We start from the raw sequence: 24,570 nt of genomic DNA on the forward strand, positions 1-24,570 counted from the left end.
CATCTCCTTCTCTCCTCCTTTTCACTTCCCATATTACATTCCCTCAACTCCTCCTTTAAACACCCCTCAGTAAATCTAAGTCCTTGAGATGGGATAGCCTACCATCTCCTTCAGCTGAATTCATCTGCTTTTCTAACACCAACCATTTGACTTCTGAGGGTTTTTTTCTTTCCTGCTCAAGGGGACAGGCAGCTGGACCTGTGTTCATAACATTAGGAGAAAGCAAACCTGCCCACAGTGTATCTTGGATTTCTGCCGTCCAGAACAGTGAGAACAAATTTCTAAGTCACCCAGTCTGTGGTATTTTTTATGGCAGCCCAAGCAAACTAATACACACCGTTAAAAACACTAAAAATATATATTCCAAATTATTTTTTAATTTTATTGTTGTTTTCTGAGGTGGATTGATATACACATCCTAGCCCACCATGGGAATTTCTGTTGTCCTCTATGCCCCCTCTCCCCACCCTGCTTCCTTTTTCTTCATGGCTCATACCACCGCCTGAGGTATCATCTATTTATTTTTCTATTTATTATTATCAGTTAATTTCACCAGAATTAAGTTCCAAGAAAGCAGGAACTGCATTTTGTTTACTGCTGTATCCTCAGACTATAAGAATGTCCGGCAGATCTTAGTTGACTCAGAAGACAGTCGAACGAACGAATGAATAAATGACAGTGAAGGGGCTTTCCCACCGCGCCACAAGGCTTCTCGGGGACTACTGTCGGGTGCCCCAGGCTGGCCTATCTGGCGGCCACCGCTGCCGGGGTCTGGGTAGCCCGTGTGCGCGCGCGCCGGGACGTGCTCCGACAGCTTCCGGCTTCCGGGTTTCCGGGGCGCGCTACTTCCTGGAGAGGACGGGCTCCGCGGCCGCCCCTCGTGGGCGGGGCCGGCAGCTGGGCTCGCGCGCCCGCCGGAAGTTCCATCTGCCTCGCGACCGCCTGTGGTGGGCCGGACCGGGGCACCTGGGCAGGGGCGAGGACGGCCGGTGGGGCGGGCAACGGGGAGGGTGCGCCCCGAGGCCGAAGGCGCCAGGAGACGCCCGGCTGAGGCCTAAGCAGCCGGAGGCCGGGACTGAGCTTGGTCGCTGCCGCCGGCCCCGGCATTAAAGCAGAAGCCGGCGAGCTGTATCCTCGCCCGGCTCTGCGAGAAGCCGGTCCAGGCTCCCCTTCTATTCCGACCCCCAAAAGCTCCGCTCCTGGGGGTGCGGAAGGCCCACCAGCCCTACGCGGGTCCTGGATGGGTATTTGGAAAAGACTCTGGTCCAGTCCAGAGGCCGAGGGTCTTCTGGGCTTCCGAAGGAACCCTACGTGAGCACTGGACGTTTTGGGGAATCATTGCGTTGAGTGAAGATGTGGTCTGTCCATGAAAGGCTGGGAAAGAACTAATCTGTTACCACCCAGTCCTTCTCTAAGGAAACACTCTTTGCAGCTGACAGCCTCCGGAGCGAGCGCTCTCACGCCCCCATCTCGGGTCCTGCCTGCGTCCAGAGCCGATCTGGTGAGTAGGGGCTTCTGTGTGTCTGCAGTCCTCAAGCTTGGCACGTCTGCGAGCACTGTGAGTGAGGACGGGACATCTTCGAAATGAAGCTGCTCAGTCATTAACTCTTTCAAAAGTAAGATTAGAAAGTTTCTGCGCTTTGGTAACAAGATTTTTTATACATTCACTGGTAGGATATTTTGCACAAGCTCCAATCTCTAGGACGCACTCAAGTCACATACCCTTCCCTTCCTCACAAACTTGAAAAACTTGAGCTGGCCGTCTTTCCACGGAGCTAGGACTTCTCTTGGGGGGCCAGATACATTGGACCTGGTCACGGTAGAGGCACCTGCTCAGATGCCAGGGGTTGGATGAGATGATGGATTTGGTTGTTTCCAAATTTGCCTGTTAGAAACAATTCTGCAATAGTCCTCATTATACTTGCAGTATTATATTTCGTCCATTTGTCGACATACCCCTCTCCACCAATTTTAACATTTCTGAAACCAGAATGCACCTTACCAGTGAGGTTAAAAGGGACTTGCCAGCTGCTGGACGTCTGCGTGGGAGGTGATGTGTCTGTCACTGCTTGCTCATGCCAAAATACAGCTAGGTAATTGTTCTATTAGTTGAGATACTTGAAATGAGCTTTGAATTCAGATTTCTACTTGTTTCTTAAAAATAACTTTAAAAGATAATGCTGTGATACAGCATTAAAAGAAAAGGTTTATAATAATGTTTGTTATAGGTTTGCTGTATGCCTAGCATTGGCTCAATAATCAGCATTACAATCCTATGAAGTACAATTATTTTCCCCATTTTGTAGATGGAGAAACTGAAGCTCAGAGAGTTGAAGTGCCTCAGAGTTTTTACCTGTAAGAGTCAGGGTTCTAAGCCAGGTTGTCTGATTTCAAAACCTGTGTCCAGGCAGGAAATGCATGTAGCTTTCAAAGAGGGAAGTGAAGGCAGGGTCTGTGCATGTTTGTGCATCTTAGGATGTTGTGTATTGTTGACTGATTGTGTATGTGTGTATGTATGGAACTGGAAGATAGAGCCACATCCAAGAACATTTATTATACCTATTCCGTCATCGATGCCAAATCTTTGTTTTGGATCTTTTGCAGTTTTAAATATATTTCTGCAGGTTCTGGAGTTCTGGCTGTATGACAGGTGCCTCTGGATCCCTCCTCTCTTTTGTTCCTCTAGAAGAGAATATAGACATGTACTCAAACCTACCCAACTGGCTGCCTCCCAAAGAAACAGTGCTTAATTTAAGAGGGGAATCCGTTTTTCAGAGTTGTTGAAGTCACAACAGCATGAAGGATTCTCCAGGTCCTGGCGCCACAGGGATATGTCATAGTCCTGAGAGCAGGAGATTGTGATCTGAGGAGGACCACACGACTGTGAAGTCTGTCATCAGAGGTTCCAGCAGTTTCTTTACCAGAAGTGGACAAGTCCAATCAAGCAAGCATCATCATGCCACAGCAGCTCCTGATCACCCTGCCCACAGAGGCCAGCACCTGGGTGAAATTGCACCATCCAAAGAAGGCCAAGGAGGGGGCGCCCCTGTGGGAGGATGTGACTAAAATGTTTGAAGGAGAAGGTGAGAATAGGCTGTAAAGAAGGAGGTCTTATATGTGTGTGAAAATATAGGTACACACTTCATTGAGTATGGTCTCCTGGGGAGAAAATTGGGGGAAAGAGGTCTTGGGGGTTCACGCTTGTGTCTTTTGGGAAGTGGGTATCTGTAAGAGAAAATATTGGGCTCTCAGCATGGGCCCCTGTGACACATGCTCTATGCTGCTTCCATCTCTTGTCTTCAAATACAACACATGACAGGAAGGCAGGATACAGGGTGTTCCCTACCAGTGGCTCCTGAGTGTGGGAATGTGGTTCATGGATAGGAGGTCAAAGGTTTCTGTCCGCTTAAGTTCTCCAAGTGTTTTCCTGCACAAGTTCCAGTGATTTTAGCCCCAAACCAATATTTTCACAAATAGCAGTTTTTTCCTTTTCATCTTCTGGCAAGAGGCAGGAATGAAATGCATGATTACTCTCATTTTACCTTGAACTGTGTGGGTTCTACAGGAAACATGCTCATGATCACACCTTATTTAGTGGTCTGGTCAGGAGTATATAGACGACAGTGGAATTCATGCATCTTGTGTAGTGTCTTAACTCATACCTTTAACACTTCATTTTCAGCCAGTATTATGTTCTAGCTGATTTTGGCTAATTTTGACAGATGGAAAAATGAATAATTATTTCTAATGTTTGTTATTAATTGATACAGATAGACAAACACCCAGATCAAAATAATAAAAGGTAGCCTAGGAAAAGTTCTGTTGGAATACAAGGGATAGGAAACTTTCTTCTGATAGTATGTATTTGAGAAATTTTCACAAAGCAGATAGTATCGAATTGGGCCTTGAAGAATGTTTTAAGTTTTTTGTAGATAACTTAGGGAAAGGATAGAAAAGTGGGTATTTTCATTGAAGAGTGGTTCAGAGAATGGGAAGTATTTCATCTGAGGGTTAAGAATGTGGTGTGTGTATTCCATGTATAAAGAGTGGTAGTTTAGAGGTAACCAAAGTTGAGAAAATATGCTTCAGGCACGTGGTAGGATGCCTTGAAGTCAATGGTGGGGTGCTTGGATTTTTTTTTCTTGTCAGTGGGGAGCCTTTGAACACTCTTGAACAAAAGCCTTGGCCTGATAGATCTGTGCTTTTGGACCAGCATTGACCACTGGGAAACGTTAATGTCCAAAGCAACGTGCTGTAGGTCCTCCTCATTAAGGAGGCTCCGGGCTGCTGTTGAGTCACCTAAATGCCCCCCTTTGTGAATGTATTGGAAGAGGAGCCACATTCAGTGGGTCTGCAGGCAGTTTTTCTATTTTGGGGCTTTAGGAGATGCAAACCTCATGGCTTTTTTCCTTCCCCAGCTCTGCTATCTAAGGATGCTGATATGACCCAGGGAGAAAGTTTAGAGGATGAAGTGAGCCCTGGGTCCCCAACAGCAGAATCCCAGGTGGGTTGGAGTTTCCTGTCATTTTCTTGACATTGCTTCTTGGTTTTTAAGACTATAACCTGACTTTTTTTAGAGGAGGGTTTTGAGACTAACGACTTCAACCTAGGGAGCTCAACACAAGTTGCTCTTTATACAGAAAATTGGGCTTCAGTGATGGCAACTTCCCTACCCATAGTGGCTTCTCTCTGTGTAACTCTTATTTTTCACCAACACCTAGACCTAATATTGTGCTAACTTCTGTAGAGAAAGCAAAATGAGTGATACAATTGTAGCCTCTAAAACTCAGCAGATGCCACTTGGGATCTAAGATAAACCTCAATAAAATACCCAAATTTAAAATTTGTAAGTGAGAAGAAAGTTCTGACATTCTTAGTGATGTACACATATCACTATGAACTTGAAGAGGTGACCTTTAGTACAGGTTGAGTACCCTTTATCCAAAATGCTTGGGACCAGAAGTGTTTTAGATATCAGATTTTTTCAAATTTTGGAATATTTGCATTATACTTACGTTGAGCATTCCTAATCCAAAAATCCGAAATCCAAAATGCTTCAATAAGCATTTCCTTCGAGCGTCAAGTTGGCACTCAAATGTTCTGAATTTTGGAGCATTTCAGTTTTGGGGTTTTTGGATTAGGGATGCTCAACCTGTGTAGTATTGAGAGTGGAAGTCAATCTGCAGCCAAAAGAGACATGAGTAGAGAAGAAATGTTCAGGCCACATTTCACAGTGCACACATTAGACAGGCTGGGCACAAAAGCATTGACAACAGGGTGTCAGAAATGTGGTGGTCCTCACCACCTGGTGGAAAGATAGGCAAAACAAAACAAAAATTATAAAGCAAATGTGAAAGAAAGACTTTTAAAGAGGAGATGTTGTTGGAAGACGGAAGAGTTTTAAGTGAAAAGAACTTGCGTTCTGAAATTAGGTGGTACAGAGTTTGATTTTATTTCTTGTCTTTACTTGCTTGGTGATATGGGGCAATTTTTTTTTTTTTGCTGTTTACAATCTCAGTTTCCTCAGTTAAGAAGTTCAGATGCTAATCTCTGCCTTCTAGGATGAAAATGTATTCCAGAGTTATTTACAGTAATATGGAAGAAGTAAAGATAATTGTCTAATTATTTAAAGAGTTATCTTATCTCTACATTCCACCTGTCTAGAATTCCTCACTTCCTGACATTTATCATAAACCAATGGGATTCTTAGGACTGGGAAAGGATTAAATTTTTCTAAATTGAGGTTTAATTTACATACAGGAAAATACACTTAAGTATATGGTTCTATTTTGATATATGTATACACCATGCAACCAAATCAAGGTACAGAACATTTTTACCATCTCAGAAAGTTCCCTCATGCCTCTTTCCAATCAATACTCTGCTCTACTCTCAGTAGAGAGTACATGAGATCTCTGTATTATTTCTTACAACTGCATGTAAATCTACAGGTATCTTAAAGAGTTTAAAAACGAATGTGTATTTTGCAGTTGTCAGGTCTAGTGTTCTATAAGTGTCAATAAGGTTAAATTGTTTGATAGATGTTCAAATCTTCTATATCCTCAGTGAGTTTTTGTCTCCTTGTTGTATCAATTACTGAGAGGAGTGTGAAAATCTCTAATCATTGTGGTTTTGTCTGTATCTCTCTTTAGTTCTGTCAATTCTGCTTTATTATTTTGAAGTTCTGTCATCAGATGCTTAAACACTTAGAATTGTTGTCTTTTTTTTTTTTTTTTCCTTTTTTGTCTTTTTTACTGACCGATAACGGGATCGCAACCCTCGGTGTCGCGCCCGTACTGGGGACCGGCAACGGGATTGCAACCCTCGATGTCGCGCCCGCACCGCACTCAGCCAGCGAGCGAGAACCGGTCTCCACATGGGATCCGAACCCTTGGCGGGAGTGCCGCCGCACTCCCAAGCGGCGCACTCTCCAGTGCGCCACCGGGCCGGCCCGAATTGTTGTCTTTTTGATGAATTGACCATCTTATCATTATGAAATATCCTTCGTTTTGCTTAGTAATATCCCTTTTCCTGAAGTCCACTTGGTCTGATTTAGTATAGCTCCTCCAACGTTCTCTTAATTATTGTTTCCAGGGTATAGCTTTTTCCATCTTTTTACTTTAAACCTATCAGTGTTTTGTATTTAAAGTATGAACCTCTTAAATATAGCTGGGTTGGGCCGACCCTGTGGCTCACTCGGGAGAGTGCGGTGCTGGTGGCGCCGAGGCCACGGGTTCGGATCCTATATGGGGATGGCCGGTGTGCTCACTGGCTGAGCGTGGTGTGGACCACACCGTGCCAAGGGTTGCGATCCCCTTACCGGTCAGGGAAAAAAAAAAAAGTGTGTATATATATATATATATATATATGTATATATACATACATACAGCTGGGTCTTGCTTGTTTAGTCCATTTACAGTTAAAGTAATTGTTGAAATGATTGGGTCTGAGTGTATCTGCTTGAAAGGGCGCACGGACCCGAGCTGATAAGACGACATGACCCAAGCTGACAGTTCGCCAGAGAAGTTCCACTTTATTCAAGGACTGTGTGTATATTTATAGGGAGCTGTGTTCCGGGTTTTGATAGGGGGTGGACGGGCGGTAGCTGATTGGACGGGGCTGGGCAGGAGGTGAGCCTTGACCTGTGACTGGCTGAGGTTTGGCACAGGTGGGCTTGGGTGTTGGCACCGGCGGGCTTGGGTGTTGGCACTGGCGGTCTTTGTTTACTGTGGAGAAGAACCCAGAAGGGCACCATATTGCTAGGGAGTGCCCCCCACTTGAGTGCCTACGGTATCCCTACATTTCTTACACTGCTAGTTCTTTGTTGTTTGTCCTGTCTGTTTTTTGTTTCTTTGCTCCTCCTCTCCTGCCTTCTTTTGGATTTAATAGATTTTTAGTATTTGATTTTATGTTCTAATGATGTTTTAGATAACTTTGTTGATTTGTTTTTAGTGGTTGCTTTTGCTATTACAATATGTATTTTTAACATATCACAGTCGCTTTGAATTAATGTTATACCGCTTCATAGATAATATGAAAGCCTTAAATTATATTTCCATTTACTCCTTCCCATTCTTTGTACTATTGTCATCATACATTTTACTCTACATGTTATAAACCACACAATACATTGTTCTTATTTTTGCTTTTAACAGTAAATTGGCATACAAAAAAATAAGAAAAGGAAAAAATGGTTCTTTCATATTTGCCTACATATTTACCAAGTCAGACACTCTTCATTCCTTCTTTTAGTTCTAGATCTCTATCTGGCGTCATTTCCCTTCAGCCCAAAGACTTTGTTTAGCATTTCTTGTAGTGTGGGGGTTCTGGTGACAAAGTTTTACAGCTTTTGTTGTTCTAAACATGTCTTTATATTTTCTTCCTCTTTGAAGATCTTTTACTGGATATAGAATTCTGTGTTGACTGGTTTTTAAGCACTTTAAAGATGTTTCATTATCTTTTAGCTTGTATTGTCAGCTGTTATTCTTACCATCATTTATGTAGTGTCTGTTTGTTTCATACCAACTTTTTTTTGTGATTTTGTTCCTCCTTTCCTACCTTCCTTGCCTACTTTTATGATCATCTCTTTTATCTTTGCTTTTCAGCAGTTTCACCATGATGTGAATAGGTGTGGTTTTCTTTGAGTTTATCCTTTTTGGATCTGTGGGTTGATTTTTTTCCCACAGTTGAGAAAATTTTCAGCCATTATTTTTTCAAATATTTTTTCTGTCCATTCTCTCTTCTCTTGAGATTCAAATTACATGTGTATATATTATCCCACAGATTTTTTTTTTCCCTCTTGGTGCTCTAGTTTGAATAATATCTATTGGGCTGTTTGATCTTTTGATCCAAAGTTGCACTGATCATGTCTTCATCAGTGTCTAATCTGCTTTAAGCCTGTCATTGAATTTTTCAGATATTGTATTTTTCACTTATAGAATTTTCATTTAGTTTTTTTTTTTTCTTAGCATTTCTTTAGTTCTCCTGAACTATCTCCATCTCTTCACTCATTGTATCCATATTTTATTGTAAATTCTTTAACACGCATTTTAATAGTGTTACCGAACCCAAGTCCAGCTGCCTGCCCCATACAAAAACCCTGGCTTGGCTTGCCAATATCTGTTACCCCAGGGCATTCATCTCCGGGCTTGGCTTGACAAAATCTTGTTATCAAACCCAAGTCCTTTGTCTGCCTCAAACAAAAACAAACAAAAGTCAAATGTTGGTGGAATAGGAAGTAAGCTTTATTCAGGAATACCAGTGACCTGAGGACAGATGTTAGGCTAACTCATCTCTCCAGTAAACCTGAAGGAGAATGGCCAGACTAAAGCCATCTCAAAGACTCAGGTTTACTGAGAGGTTTTTAAAGAGGGGATTGAGGGAATGGAATGTGGGGAGTGAAAAGGAGAAGGGAGGGGGATGTGTAAGGGGCTGGATACAAATTCTCTCCAAGGCTTTGTCTAGCTTCTTTTCTTGTCCTTGATGTTATCTTAGGGTCCTATAGGGTTTTTCTTTGGGATGGAATCATTGTAGCTTTATTGATGTCTTCCTTGATTTCTCAGGGTCTGGAATAGTGTTTGTCTCATTGCAAGTTTGCAGCTCCAGGCTCAGTGGAAAACAACTTTACATTTATGTAAATAATGTCATTCTGCCCCCTCACCAAAGTTCAAAATATCAAATAACCATGGGAAGGAGGGAACTCAGAAGTGCATGCTAAGAAAAAAACTGTTTCTCTCTTTTTTTTCTAAAGTCCATGCAGTTTAAGGTCCCAACATGGCTTCAATCCTGCTCACTCCAACAATAGTTGCTTTAGTTTGTCTGCTAATTCTAATGACTTGGTCATGTATGGGTCTGCTTGTATTGATTTTTATTTTTGTAATTATAGGTCATATTTTCCTCCTTCACATATCTAATAATTTTTTATTATAGTTCAGATATTGTATATAAAATAACAGTGAAGGATAAAGAATGTGTGTATGTGGTTTGTTTGTTTGTTTTGTTTTGTTCTATTTCCAAGACTCTGAGTCCTTTCCTCTGTCTGGTGATTAAGGTGAGGGGCTGATGATTCACATTCCTCCTAGAGATGTGGCTGAGGTCTGGCTGTGATACAGGTTTAATTTGATTAAACTTACTTATAGTTAGCTCAACTGCCATTGCCCTCCCCCACCATTGCTGAGGGACTGATCTTTTATCTTTACGGTATTTGAGCTAGGAGGGGGTTAGACTACACATCCAGACAGTTTTGTTCATCTTTGGATTAAACTCTAGCAGGGCCCCAATATTTAAGCACAGCCAGAATGTATAGGCCTTCGAGGCAGTAAGTACTTAGGGGTGGGGGAAGCCTCTCTCCCTCACCCCCCACTTCTACCTCCCTGATCCTATCCCCTTCCACTCTCCCCGTCGTTAACCTGCCTCCAACTTGTGCGGTTCACCTTCCTGTTCCTCAAACAAGCCAAGGATGCTGTCAGTTTAGGTTCTTTGCATCTGCCCAGAATGCTCTCCCCTCAGATTTCCACATGGCTTGCTCCCTCACTGAATTCATCTCTGGNTTGAAGAGTGGTTCAGAGAATGGGAAGTATTTCATCTGAGGGTTAAGAATGTGGTGTGTGTGTTCCATGTATAAAGAGTGGTAGTTTAGAGGTAACCAAAGTTGAGAAAATATGCTTCAGGCACATGGTAGGATGCCTTGAAGTCAATGGTGGGGTGCTTGGATTTTTTTTTCTTGTCAGTGGGGAGCCTTTGAACACTCTTGAACAAAAGCCTTGGCCTGATAGATCTGTGCTTTTGGACCAGCATTGACCACTGGGAAACGTTAATGTCCAAAGCAACGTGCTGTAGGTCCTCCTCATTAAGGAGGCTCCGGGCTGCTGTTGAGTCACCTAAATGCCCCCCTTTGTGAATGTATTGGAAGAGGAGCCACATTCAGTGGGTCTGCAGGCAGTTTTTCTATTTTGGGGCTTTAGGAGATGCAAACCTCATGGCTTTTTTCCTTCCCCAGCTCTGCTATCTAAGGATGCTGATATGACCCAGGGAGAAAGTTTAGAGGATGAAGTGAGCCCTGGGTCCCCAACAGCAGAATCCCAGGTGGGTTGGAGTTTCCTGTCATTTTCTTGACATTGCTTCTTGGTTTTTAAGACTATAACCTGACTTTTTTTAGAGGAGGGTTTTGAGACTAACGACTTCAACCTAGGGAGCTCAACACAAGTTGCTCTTTATACAGAAAATTGGGCTTCAGTGATGGCAACTTCCCTACCCATAGTGGCTTCTCTCTGTGTAACTCTTATTTTTCACCAACACCTAGACCTAATATTGTGCTAACTTCTGTAGAGAAAGCAAAATGAGTGATACAATTGTAGCCTCTAAAACTCAGCAGATGCCACTTGGGATCTAAGATAAACCTCAATAAAATACCCAAATTTAAAATTTGTAAGTGAGAAGAAAGTTCTGACATTCTTAGTGATGTACACATATCACTATGAACTTGAAGAGGTGACCTTTAGTACAGGTTGAGTACCCTTTATCCAAAATGCTTGGGACCAGAAGTGTTTTAGATATCAGATTTTTTCAAATTTTGGAATATTTGCATTATACTTACGTTGAGCATTCCTAATCCAAAAATCCGAAATCCAAAATGCTTCAATAAGCATTTCCTTCGAGCGTCAAGTTGGCACTCAAATGTTCTGAATTTTGGAGCATTTCAGTTTTGGGGTTTTTGGATTAGGGATGCTCAACCTGTGTAGTATTGAGAGTGGAAGTCAATCTGCAGCCAAAAGAGACATGAGTAGAGAAGAAATGTTCAGGCCACATTTCACAGTGCACACATTAGACAGGCTGGGCACAAAAGCATTGACAACAGGGTGTCAGAAATGTGGTGGTCCTCACCACCTGGTGGAAAGATAGGCAAAACAAAACAAAAATTATAAAGCAAATGTGAAAGAAAGACTTTTAAAGAGGAGATGTTGTTGGAAGACGGAAGAGTTTTAAGTGAAAAGAACTTGCGTTCTGAAATTAGGTGGTACAGAGTTTGATTTTATTTCTTGTCTTTACTTGCTTGGTGATATGGGGCAATTTTTTTTTTTTTGCTGTTTACAATCTCAGTTTCCTCAGTTAAGAAGTTCAGATGCTAATCTCTGCCTTCTAGGATGAAAATGTATTCCAGAGTTATTTACAGTAATATGGAAGAAGTAAAGATAATTGTCTAATTATTTAAAGAGTTATCTTATCTCTACATTCCACCTGTCTAGAATTCCTCACTTCCTGACATTTATCATAAACCAATGGGATTCTTAGGACTGGGAAAGGATTAAATTTTTCTAAATTGAGGTTTAATTTACATACAGGAAAATACACTTAAGTATATGGTTCTATTTTGATATATGTATACACCATGCAACCAAATCAAGGTACAGAACATTTTTACCATCTCAGAAAGTTCCCTCATGCCTCTTTCCAATCAATACTCTGCTCTACTCTCAGTAGAGAGTACATGAGATCTCTGTATTATTTCTTACAACTGCATGTAAATCTACAGGTATCTTAAAGAGTTTAAAAACGAATGTGTATTTTGCAGTTGTCAGGTCTAGTGTTCTATAAGTGTCAATAAGGTTAAATTGTTTGATAGATGTTCAAATCTTCTATATCCTCAGTGAGTTTTTGTCTCCTTGTTGTATCAATTACTGAGAGGAGTGTGAAAATCTCTAATCATTGTGGTTTTGTCTGTATCTCTCTTTAGTTCTGTCAATTCTGCTTTATTATTTTGAAGTTCTGTCATCAGATGCTTAAACACTTAGAATTGTTGTCTTTTTTTTTTTTTTTTCCTTTTTTGTCTTTTTTACTGACCGATAACGGGATCGCAACCCTCGGTGTCGCGCCCGTACTGGGGACCGGCAACGGGATTGCAACCCTCGATGTCGCGCCCGCACCGCACTCAGCCAGCGAGCGAGAACCGGTCTCCACATGGGATCCGAACCCTTGGCGGGAGTGCCGCCGCACTCCCAAGCGGCGCACTCTCCAGTGCGCCACCGGGCCGGCCCGAATTGTTGTCTTTTTGATGAATTGACCATCTTATCATTATGAAATATCCTTCGTTTTGCTTAGTAATATCCCTTTTCCTGAAGTCCACTTGGTCTGATTTAGTATAGCTCCTCCAACGTTCTCTTAATTATTGTTTCCAGGGTATAGCTTTTTCCATCTTTTTACTTTAAACCTATCAGTGTTTTGTATTTAAAGTATGAACCTCTTAAATATAGCTGGGTTGGGCCGACCCTGTGGCTCACTCGGGAGAGTGCGGTGCTGGTGGCGCCGAGGCCACGGGTTCGGATCCTATATGGGGATGGCCGGTGTGCTCACTGGCTGAGCGTGGTGTGGACCACACCGTGCCAAGGGTTGCGATCCCCTTACCGGTCAGGGAAAAAAAAAAAAGTGTGTATATATATATATATATATATATGTATATATACATACATACAGCTGGGTCTTGCTTGTTTAGTCCATTTACAGTTAAAGTAATTGTTGAAATGATTGGGTCTGAGTGTATCTGCTTGAAAGGGCGCACGGACCCGAGCTGATAAGACGACATGACCCAAGCTGACAGTTCGCCAGAGAAGTTCCACTTTATTCAAGGACTGTGTGTATATTTATAGGGAGCTGTGTTCCGGGTTTTGATAGGGGGTGGACGGGCGGTAGCTGATTGGACGGGGCTGGGCAGGAGGTGAGCCTTGACCTGTGACTGGCTGAGGTTTGGCACAGGTGGGCTTGGGTGTTGGCACCGGCGGGCTTGGGTGTTGGCACTGGCGGTCTTTGTTTACTGTGGAGAAGAACCCAGAAGGGCACCATATTGCTAGGGAGTGCCCCCCACTTGAGTGCCTACGGTATCCCTACATTTCTTACACTGCTAGTTCTTTGTTGTTTGTCCTGTCTGTTTTTTGTTTCTTTGCTCCTCCTCTCCTGCCTTCTTTTGGATTTAATAGATTTTTAGTATTTGATTTTATGTTCTAATGATGTTTTAGATAACTTTGTTGATTTGTTTTTAGTGGTTGCTTTTGCTATTACAATATGTATTTTTAACATATCACAGTCGCTTTGAATTAATGTTATACCGCTTCATAGATAATATGAAAGCCTTAAATTATATTTCCATTTACTCCTTCCCATTCTTTGTACTATTGTCATCATACATTTTACTCTACATGTTATAAACCACACAATACATTGTTCTTATTTTTGCTTTTAACAGTAAATTGGCATACAAAAAAATAAGAAAAGGAAAAAATGGTTCTTTCATATTTGCCTACATATTTACCAAGTCAGACACTCTTCATTCCTTCTTTTAGTTCTAGATCTCTATCTGGCGTCATTTCCCTTCAGCCCAAAGACTTTGTTTAGCATTTCTTGTAGTGTGGGGGTTCTGGTGACAAAGTTTTACAGCTTTTGTTGTTCTAAACATGTCTTTATATTTTCTTCCTCTTTGAAGATCTTTTACTGGATATAGAATTCTGTGTTGACTGGTTTTTAAGCACTTTAAAGATGTTTCATTATCTTTTAGCTTGTATTGTCAGCTGTTATTCTTACCATCATTTATGTAGTGTCTGTTTGTTTCATACCAACTTTTTTTTGTGATTTTGTTCCTCCTTTCCTACCTTCCTTGCCTACTTTTATGATCATCTCTTTTATCTTTGCTTTTCAGCAGTTTCACCATGATGTGAATAGGTGTGGTTTTCTTTGAGTTTATCCTTTTTGGATCTGTGGGTTGATTTTTTTCCCACAGTTGAGAAAATTTTCAGCCATTATTTTTTCAAATATTTTTTCTGTCCATTCTCTCTTCTCTTGAGATTCAAATTACATGTGTATATATTATCCCACAGATTTTTTTTTTCCCTCTTGGTGCTCTAGTTTGAATAATATCTATTGGGCTGTTTGATCTTTTGATCCAAAGTTGCACTGATCATGTCTTCATCAGTGTCTAATCTGCTTTAAGCCTGTCATTGAATTTTTCAGATATTGTATTTTTCACTTATAGAATTTTCATTTAGTTTTTTTTTTTTCTTAGCATTTCTTTAGTTCTCCTGAACTATCTCCATCTCTTCACTCATTGTATCCATATTTTATTGTAAATTCTTTAACACGCATTTTAATAGTGTTACCGAACCCAAGTCCAGCTGCCTGCCCCATACAAAAACCCTGGCTTGGCTTGCCAATATCTGTTACCCCAGGGCATTCATCTCCGGGCTTGGCTTGACAAAATCTTGTTATCAAACCCAAGTCCTTTGTCTGCCTCAAACAAAAACAAACAAAAGTCAAATGTTGGTGGAATAGGAAGTAAGCTTTATTCAGGAATACCAGTGACCTGAGGACAGATGTTAGGCTAACTCATCTCTCCAGTAAACCTGAAGGAGAATGGCCAGACTAAAGCCAATGGCTTCAATCCTGCTCACTCCAACAATAGTTGCTTTAGTTTGTCTGCTAATTCTAATGACTTGGTCATGTATGGGTCTGCTTGTATTGATTTTTATTTTTGTAATTATAGGTCATATTTTCCTCCTTCACATATCTAATAATTTTTTATTATAGTTCAGATATTGTATATAAAATAACAGTGAAGGATAAAGAATGTGTGTATGTGGTTTGTTTGTTTTGTTTTGTTCTATTTCCAAGACTCTGAGTCCTTTCCTCTGTCTGGTGATTAAGGTGAGGGGCTGATGATTCACATTCCTCCTAGAGATGTGGCTGAGGTCTGGCTGTGATACAGGTTTAATTTGATTAAACTTACTTATAGTTAGCTCAACTGCCATTGCCCTCCCCCACCATTGCTGAGGGACTGATCTTTTATCTTTACGGTATTTGAGCTAGGAGGGGGTTAGACTACACATCCAGACAGTTTTGTTCATCTTTGGATTAAACTCTAGCAGGGCCCCAATATTTAAGCACAGCCAGAATGTATAGGCCTTCGAGGCAGTAAGTACTTAGGGGTGGGGGAAGCCTCTCTCCCTCACCCCCCACTTCTACCTCCCTGATCCTATCCCCTTCCACTCTCCCCTTCGTTAACCTGCCTCCAACTTGTGCGGTTCACCTTCCTGTTCCTCAAACAAGCCAAGGATGCTGTCAGTTTAGGTTCTTTGCATCTGCCCAGAATGCTCTCCCCTCAGATTTCCACATGGCTTGCTCCCTCACTGAATTCATCTCTGGTCAAATATCACTCTTAGAGAGGCCTTCCCCAACCACCGTACATAAACGATCATCCCTAACCTCACTATGAATCTCGCTATTCCCCTTATCCTCCTTAGTTTTTTTTTTTTTTTTGTAAGGCATGTGTGACCATCTGTCTTCTATATATTTAGTTATTTATAATAATCTCAAAACAGATCCAGAGGAGGCTCCTGATAAAACTAGTTTAGAATCTCTCAGAACTTAGAATACTGTCAGAACTCCTTGGAGCTTGATAGGGTGGTCCTTGGCTGAAAAGGATATTTTTGATATTCTAGGAACTGTTAACCTTCAAGGACATATCTATTGACTTCACCCAGGAAGAGTGGGGGCAATTGGCCCGTGCTCACCAGAATCTGTACCGAGAGGTGATGTTGGAGAACTACAGGAACCTGGTGGCAGTGGGTAAGAATGGGCTATCCATATACCCAAAAACCTACCCATTATAGGATAGTCATTATTTCTAAATTATTGATGTTGTGAATTCCTTGAAGCTTGGCCTTGGGTTCTGTATTAGAGATTCTTATTCCTTTGAAAACCAAGCCAGGCTGTATCTGATTCTCCTTCCTTAGGGTACAACTTCACTTCATAGAGCTAGAATAGAAAATCATACTCCATTCCACTTCCAGAGACCCTGAATACCAGAAGACTGGAACTAAATTCTGGGGGTGGTTCTTAGATACCAACATAAACATTCTTCTCTTTTCATACTCCATAAGCAGGATATCAGCTCCCCAAACCTACTGTGATTTCCCAGTTGGAGAAAGGAGAAGAGCCATGGATGACAGAGAAAGAAGGCCCAGGAAATCCCAGTTCAGGTGAGACCAAGGCAGATGGTACTTTTTAATATGTACGCCTGAATGCCCAAAGTCTTCCCAGGCTCTAGGAAAGGCTCAGCCTCTGCGCAGGGTATGCGTTAAACCTGATTTCACCCCTCACTTTACTCCTTTCCTTCACTCAGCCCTTGCAAAAGTCTCTCTGGCGTCAGAGGGAAGAGAATTCTTGTCCTCATTAAGGTTAAACTTTACCTTTTTCCGTATCCTAAAGTCTACTCATCTAAAGCTGCTTTCTCTAAGCAGTCAGGTGTATGTGGTCTCTCTACAGAAAACAGAACTCTTTTCAGGACTCTTGTTACAATCTATAAATCTTAAATTCTCTCTCTTGCACTCTATTTCCTCTTTTTGTCAATTTTCATTTTACCATCCCAGCTTCAATTCTCATTCTCTTTAAGATAGTCATGTATCTTAATTTTTTGAAACAGCTACTTCACGAAAACTTCTGCAAGAGAAATTACCACAGGATTTCTTCTCACCAAATCCAGTGGTCTTTAACAATCTCCTTAAACTTTGCTTTTATGAAATATTTCAGACATTGAGAAAGGCATAGAGAACATTAAAACAAATTTCTATGTTGCTTCCACCTATATTAAGGACTAAAACAGAGTTGAAGCCCTGCTGTTCCCCTTCCACCTTTCTAAATAACCACTATTCTGAGTTTAAATATTATCATTCTCGTGTCTTTATGCTTTTATTACATACATATATCCCTAAGTAATATATAGCATTGTTTTGCATGTTTTTATTCTTTAGATAAATGGTATATATACTTCTTCCACTTGCTTTTCTCATTGTTGATATTTCTCCATGTTGTTCTAGTTCATTCATTTCCATTGAATTAATAAGCCACTGTTTATTCATCTTCCTGTTGATAGACATTTATATTGTTTTCAAATGTGGGGATTACCAAGATGCTGCAGTAAAACCTTCATGTATATATCTTCTTGTGTGTGTGTGTGTGTATCATATATACATATATGTATATCTCATACATATATATGCAAGTGTTTCTCTAAGATAGCTGTAGAAGCAAAATTGTTGGGTCAAGGAATACATGTACTTTCATTTTGCTAGGTTTTACCTACCAAATTGCTCTTCAAAGCACTTACACCAATTTGTATTGTTTTGAGAGTTTCCAGAAACTGAGCATCTTTGTCAATACTTAGCATCGTCAAACTTTAAAATTTTTGTAAATTCAGTGGATGAATGTGGTATCTTATTTCTATCATTTTGCTGGTTACTAGTGAGTGGAAGCATATTTCTCATGTTTATTGAGCATCCATCCAGGATTCCTGTCCTGTTTATAACCTATATCCCGGGCTGGCCTGTGGCTCACTTGGGAGAGTGCGGTGCTGATAACACCAAGGCCACGGGTTCGGATCTCTATATAGGGATGGCCGGTTAGCTCACTTGGGAGAGTGTGGTGCTGACATCACCAAGTCAAGGGCTAAGATCCCCTTACTGGTCATCTTTTAAAAATGAAATAAAATAACCTATATCCTTTGCCAATTTTTCTATTGTTTACTTATCTTATCGATTTATAGAAAAAAATATGTATGTGTATGTATATATTCTGGATACTAATCCTTGGATAACTTTGTTTTACAAATGTTTTACTCTCACAGTAGCCCATCTTTCACTTTTTAAAAATAGTGTCTTTTGATGGATGTGAGGGTTTTTTTTTTTTTTTTAAATAATTTATTTTATTTATTGAATCGAAAATAGATTATACATATTTTGGGGGTTGAACATTGAGATATGTTGATTAAATCAGTATTACTAACATATATATTGTTATAAATCATAATTATTCTTTATGCCCCTGTCCAACCTCTCCTCTTCCTCCATTCCCTCCCCCTCCCCCCTCTAATTGCCCTAGATTTCTTCTCTCCTTCTGAAAGAATAATGGTTACTCTGTTAACTTGTTGGCTAGATGATCTGTCCAATGCTGAAAGATGTGATCAGGTCCCCCAATATTATCATAGAGCAGATGCTTCTTCTGTCACTCTGAAATGGGTTTTGTGGAAAGAGACATCCTCTTTTCTTTGTCTCTGCTGGTGACTCTTGTGTGAATGCACTCCAGTGGTTGGCGGACCATCTGCTGGTAGCTGTGATGTCTAGCCATTTTTGCAGCAACCATGGTTATTGTGGTGGCTGTGGTGGGCCACCCACGTGGGGGTGCTGTTTTTGGCATGCTCCTTGGCACTGGCGGTATGCCTGGTTCTGGGGTGTGTTTGGTCCCCTTCTCCATGGTCCCTGGGCAGAGCCCAAGGCACTGGCGCCATGTGCCTGGTTGTGGGAGAGGGGTGCAGTGATGGATGTGAGTTTTTGAATTTAATGTTAGTGAACTTTTTTTCTTGTTTGCACATTTTATGTAAGAAATGCTTTTCTGCCCCATTACCCTCCATTTTATCATATGTATGATGCGTACACACCCATATATGTAGAATATATATATAGATATATATATAAAATGAAGGATTTGTATATATGTTCCTATATATATTCTTATGTTTTTAAAGTTATGCTTTTCATATTAACTTTAATTCATTTGGAATTTATGTTATATATAGTATGAGGTGGAGATCTAGTTTAACTTTTTCCACATGGATAATCAGTCCAGTAACCATTTGTTGAGTAGTTAATGCCCCTCCATCACCTGTCAGGTTTCTTTATATGCTTTGGTCTGTTTCTTGGCTCTCTCTATTCTGTTTCATTCTTTTTTCTATCCCTACTCTAGTGCCAGGTTGTCTTAATTACTGTATTTCATAGTGAGACTTAATATCTGGTAGAGGTAGTTTACCCACCTTGTTCTTTAAAATTGTCCTGGCTATTTTTTAGCCCTTTGCTTTTCCATGTGAATTATATAAATTACACACGTAAATACTACGCTGGCATTTTGATTGTAATAGAATTGAATTCATAGACCAATTTTGAGGAGATATTGTTAGGATATTAGATTCTACTATCCAGGAATATAATATATTGCTCCATTTATTGATATTTCCTAATATTTTTTCAATAAAGTTTCAAGATTTTTTCCATAAAGGTCTTGTACATTTTGCACATCTTTTGTTAGATTCATCCTGAAAATCTTATATTTTGTTGCTATTGTAGATGGTATATATATATATATATATTTTTTTTTTTTTAGATGGTATATTTTTAATTAATTAATTTTTTGGCAGCTGGCCATACAGGGATCTGAACCCTTGACCTTCATGTTACCAACACCATGCTCTAACCAACTGAGCTAACGAGATTATCTAAATCTCTATTCTACAACCACTACAGCAATTGATTTTTCAGAGCATAATGAATATGTTATTTGCATTTATAAATTTCTTTCAGACTTGAAGAGTAAAACAGAGATAACTACTTTTCGCGAGTATGTATTAACACAAGTGATTTTTTTTTTTTTTTTTTTTTTGGCAGCTGGCCAGTACAGGGATCCAAATCTTTGATGTTAGTGTAACAACACCATGCTGTAACCACAACTGATTTCAAATATTGATCTTATAGGCAGTTACTTTGTTTCACTCTGTTATTAATTCCAATAATTGTATATTCTCCTGGGTTTTCTCTTCTTCGACTTATAATAATGAAAATAATAATAAAACCTACCATATATTTCTTTCCCTACCTCTAGATGAAATCTCAAAAGGTTCCTCAGATGGTCGAGTCCCTTTAAATAATAAGAATAGTCGGGCCGGCCCCGTGGCTCACTCGGGAGAGTGCGGTGCTGACAACACCAAGGCCACGGGTTCGGATCCTATATAGGGATGGCCGGTTTGCTCACTGGATGAGCGTGGTGCTGACAACACCAAGTCAAGGGTTAAGATCCCCTTACTGGTCATCTTTAAAAAAAAAAAAAATAAAATAAATAAATAAATAAATAATAAGAATAGTCTTAATTTTAATAAACTTTTTATTTAGTTTAGTGTAATAATAAAATCTTCCAACTTTATTCAAAGTTAAATCTTCTCTTCTCCCCTCACTTGGGCTTGCTTCAGACTTGGATACTGAATTTTGGAGGGGTACACAAATATCTTCTTTTCTCTTCCCCTTTTGTGTTCTCTTCCTCCTCCCCTATTCAGGACCAGAGTCAGGGTCCTGTAGAGCATAGATTTTTATTATTGCCTCTGTTCCTTTAGGATTTGGGATATGGAAGTGCTAGTGATCCTTCTGTGTTGACCAACAAATCTTACAAGAAGTTAAACCTTTCAGGAATACAGACCTGTCAGTTGAAATATTAGTAATGGTGCAACAAATTACTAAGTAAGAAAACTAGTCATAATTTTAAAGGTTAAATGATATTTTCCTAGAACCGAGCAGCAGTAGCAACATAGCAGTCTTGGTTTCTTACAAGTCTCCTTTGTATAAATAACATTTCAATGGATATATTAATAACTACAGAAAGCAGAACAATGTATATTAATAGAAGTTTCAATGAAAGATAGCATAATGTTCTTACTTCAAACCCCATGTTTTGAACTAGTGTCTCCTGCTACTGCTGGAGTGGGGAGAGGGACATCTTTTTCTGAGATTGTTTTTTGTCCAGAAGTAGTTGTCAATATAAGAAACATATATAGGCTGGCTGGTTAGCTTAGTTGGTTAGAGCACAGCCTTATAATAACAAGATCACTGGTTTGTATACCCATACCGGCCAGCTGTCCAAAATAAAAAAGATTTATATGAGTATTCTTAACACATACCTCTGAAATTTATCTCTGAAATTTATTTGTTAGTATTATTAGAGCAGGCCTAAAAGACTCAATTTTACTATATATAAAATGACATTATTAACCTGTTCACTGTTTCTTAATTTCATCTTCTGTTACCTCTCCAGGCTGCATAACCTTATTTAAATATATTAAAAATCTCATGTACTGATATGTATTGTTATCTAAATCTCCATTCCACAACCACACCATAATTGATTTTTCAAAGCATAATGAATATGTTATTTGTGTTTTTAAATTTCTTTCAGACTTGAAGAGTAAAACAGAAACTAATGAGTCAACTGCAAAGAATGACATTTCACAGCAACAGTTATATCATGACATTATGATGGAAAAGTTCATGAGGGATGATATCATTCATTCCACATTGAGAAAAGTCTCAAGATACGATGATACATTAGAAAGGCACCAGGAAACCTGTGGGAGAGATGTGAGACGAGCCATCTTGACCCACAAGAAGAGAGGCCAAGAAACTAACAAATTTGGGGAAAATACCATTGTGAGCTCAAATATTATCAGAGAACAGAAGCAACATAAATGCAATACACCTAGGAAGAGGAACAGATACAAATTAGATTTGATTAGTCATCCAACAAGTTTTATAAGAACAAAAACTTATGGATGTAATATATGTGGAAAAGTCTTCAAACAACCCATTCACCTTACTGAGCACATGAGAATACATACTGGTGAGAAACCTTTCAGATGTAAGGAATGTGGAAGGGCCTTTAGTCAAAGTGCATCCCTAAGTACACACCAAAGAATCCATACTGGCGAGAAACCCTTTGAATGTGAAGAATGTGGCAAAGCCTTCAGACATCGCTCATCACTTAATCAGCATCACAGAACTCACACTGGGGAGAAACCCTATGTCTGTGATAAATGTCAGAAAGCTTTCAGCCAGAACATTAGCTTGATCCAGCACTTGAGGACTCATTCTGGGGAGAAACCCTTTACTTGCAGTGAATGTGGGAAAACCTTTCGACAGATTAGACACCTTAGTGAACATATAAGAATTCATACTGGGGAGAAGCCCTATGCATGTACTGCATGCTTTAAAACCTTTAGTCACAGAGCATATCTAACACATCATCAGAGAATCCATACTGGGGAGAGACCCTACAAATGTAAGGAATGTGGGAAAGCCTTTAGGCAGAGGATACACCTTAGCAACCATAAAACTGTTCATACAGGAGTGAAAGCATATGAATGCAACCGTTGTGGAAAAGCCTATAGGCATGACTCATCCTTTAAGAAACATCAGAGACATCACACTGGAGAAAAACCTTACGAATGTAATGAATGTGGAAAAGCCTTCAGCTACAATTCATCACTTAGTCGACACTATGAAATACACAGAAGAAATGCCTTCCAAAATAGTGTGTAAAAACAAATACTCAACATGAGAACAAAAGCCAAGTCTAAATCAGTGATTCTATGCTTTAAAATTTCAGGACTCAGATAAATTTGAGGAAGTGATATAATGATGCCCCTTGTGTAAATAACCACTACATTGATAACCACTATCTGTTAACACCTCTATCCATAGTACTTAAGAAGAAAATCTGGTCCTTTTAAATTAAATAAATTTGGCATTATGAAAAATTCACATTTTTTTTTTTCTGGTTTATGGTAGATTAATAAATTGTTCTTTATGGGAATTCACAATTTACAGGACAGCACTTGGGAACTACTGCATATTATTTAAAATATTACCACTCCTATTTTTTTAAGTTAAAATTTTACTTTTTTAATGAAGGTTTTCACGTGGTATAAAGTTCAGAAGGCACAGGCAATTGTATACAGTGAAAAGCCTCTTTCCTCCATTTACCACCACCAAGTTCTACTAGCTAGAGGCAACCATTTTTATAACTAATTTTTTATGCATGCTTACAGATTTTTAAATTTACTCCCAAGACAATACAGAGTTCCCTTTTTCTTTTTAAGCAGAAATGGCAGCCTCCTATGCAAGCACATCTGCACATTACTTTTATTACTCAGCATTATATCATGGAGGTCATTTCACTTCACTGTATAAAGTGCCTACTCATTCTTTTTTGTAGCTATATAGTATTCCATGGTATGAATGTACTTTAGCCAGTTCACTACAGACGGCCTTGGGTTATTTCCAGTCTTGTGTTTATACATCATTGCAATGAATAGTCTTAGGCATTTTCATTTCTCACCCAAGTACATATGTAGGGTAAATACCTAGAATTGGAATTTCTGTGCTAGGCGGTATGTACATTTGTATGACGGATATTGGCAAATTGAAGTCCACAGAGGTTGGGCCAGCTTATTTTTACATCTGCAAGATAGGAGCCATATCTGGTCCTGAAGCACCTACTGGACCAACAATCCCTATGAGCCCTCAAAGAAGCATCAGCTTGTGTCAGCAACACGGTCTAGAAGTACTAGCTGAGCTGCATCCCCCAGAAATAGCAGCACTCACCAAACCTGGAGCCAGAGAGGAGACTGCATCTTCTTGAATAGTAGCCAAGCCCAGCAAATTCTCTCTCTGGAAAAGGAGGAGACATACTTCCACCAACTGCTCCAGTCCCTGACTTCTGAGGCTGAAACTGATGGACAAGAGTCCCTTTAAAGAAACTGATCCACTTAACTGAGCAAATATAATCTTAGCTGCAACCTCTTTGATTGGAATGGAGGAGAACTGACAATTGAGACAGGGTAATTAGGATGGTAGGGTCTACTATCGATGATTGCCTGGCTGTGTGTAATACTTTATGGGATGATTGTGTTAGGGAGTTATAGTTAACACATGGGGAGAGACAGGAGGGACACAACTTACTAATAAGCACTAGTTAATGAAGACATTAATTAGTTAACATTGCTTATTATGTTGTGAAAGCTGAGCACCAAGGCCAGGACCACAGTGATTTTGTACACGTTATTTTTTCAATCTGATATCATTTTATTAAAGTTTTAGTGATTCTGTAAATGTTATAGATCTCCCCTCAGCTCAGCCACTACTACAGTTATAATCCAAAGTCTGGCACTAAAGATTTCCCATTATATTTTGTCCTACCTTACAGCTTCATCTCCATTTACTTTTCTCTTTCCCATGTGAGCTCTGTCTAAATTCAGTGTATTAGTTAGGACTATTAGGATTGCAAATAGAAATCAACTAGGGCTACTTTAAGTCTCAAAGGAAGATATTATTAGAGTGATATTATTAGAGGGGTATATCATGGAGTTCAGGGGTCAGGGATTGCAATACATGCTAACAGTGTACTGGGACCAGAACCTGAAGCACTTTTCAAAAACCCAGG

At 39.9% G+C, this 24,570-nt stretch overlaps 1 protein-coding gene across 5 annotated transcripts; it reads left to right on the forward strand.

Moving 5' to 3' along the window:
• Nucleotides 1–1,124: 1,124 nt before the first annotated feature.
• Nucleotides 1,125–22,889, forward strand: ZFP69 (ZFP69 zinc finger protein). 5 transcript variants are annotated; one of them, XM_008585727.1, is made up of 6 exons: nucleotides 1,125–1,501; nucleotides 2,605–3,083; nucleotides 4,419–4,504; nucleotides 15,981–16,107; nucleotides 16,425–16,520; nucleotides 21,529–22,889. In XM_008585727.1, exons 2-6 carry the CDS (start codon nucleotides 2,957–2,959, stop codon nucleotides 22,665–22,667), a joined length of 1,575 nt encoding a protein of 524 aa, XP_008583949.1. In that variant the 5' UTR covers nucleotides 1,125–1,501; nucleotides 2,605–2,956; the 3' UTR covers nucleotides 22,668–22,889. The 5 variants fall into 5 exon arrangements, with proteins under 5 accessions (XP_008583949.1, XP_008583946.1, XP_008583947.1 ...); XM_008585724.1 differs by lacking the exons at nucleotides 4,419–4,504; nucleotides 15,981–16,107 and having other exon boundaries at nucleotides 1,127–1,501; XM_008585725.1 differs by lacking the exons at nucleotides 4,419–4,504; nucleotides 15,981–16,107 and having other exon boundaries at nucleotides 1,127–1,501; nucleotides 2,625–3,083.
• The last annotated feature ends 1,681 nt before the right edge of the window (nucleotides 22,890–24,570 follow it).

Source organism: Galeopterus variegatus, unplaced genomic scaffold (assembly GCF_000696425.1).
Source record: "Galeopterus variegatus unplaced genomic scaffold, G_variegatus-3.0.2 Scaffold3687, whole genome shotgun sequence".
Classification (NCBI taxonomy): domain Eukaryota; kingdom Metazoa; phylum Chordata; class Mammalia; order Dermoptera; family Cynocephalidae; genus Galeopterus; species Galeopterus variegatus.

What these genes read in the sequence shown, in the direction of transcription:
- ZFP69 (XM_008585727.1), top strand. Translation starts at nt 2,957, where the DNA reads ATGCCACAGCAGCTCCTGATCACCCTGCCCACAGAGGCCAGCACCTGG. An exon ending in CCCCAACAGCAGAATCCCAG is followed by an intron (nt 4,505 to 15,980) that starts GTGGGTTGGAGT and finishes TTGATATTCTAG; the next exon opens with GAACTGTTAACCTTCAAGGA. An exon ending in CAGGAACCTGGTGGCAGTGG is followed by an intron (nt 16,108 to 16,424) that starts GTAAGAATGGGC and finishes CTCCATAAGCAG; the next exon opens with GATATCAGCTCCCCAAACCT.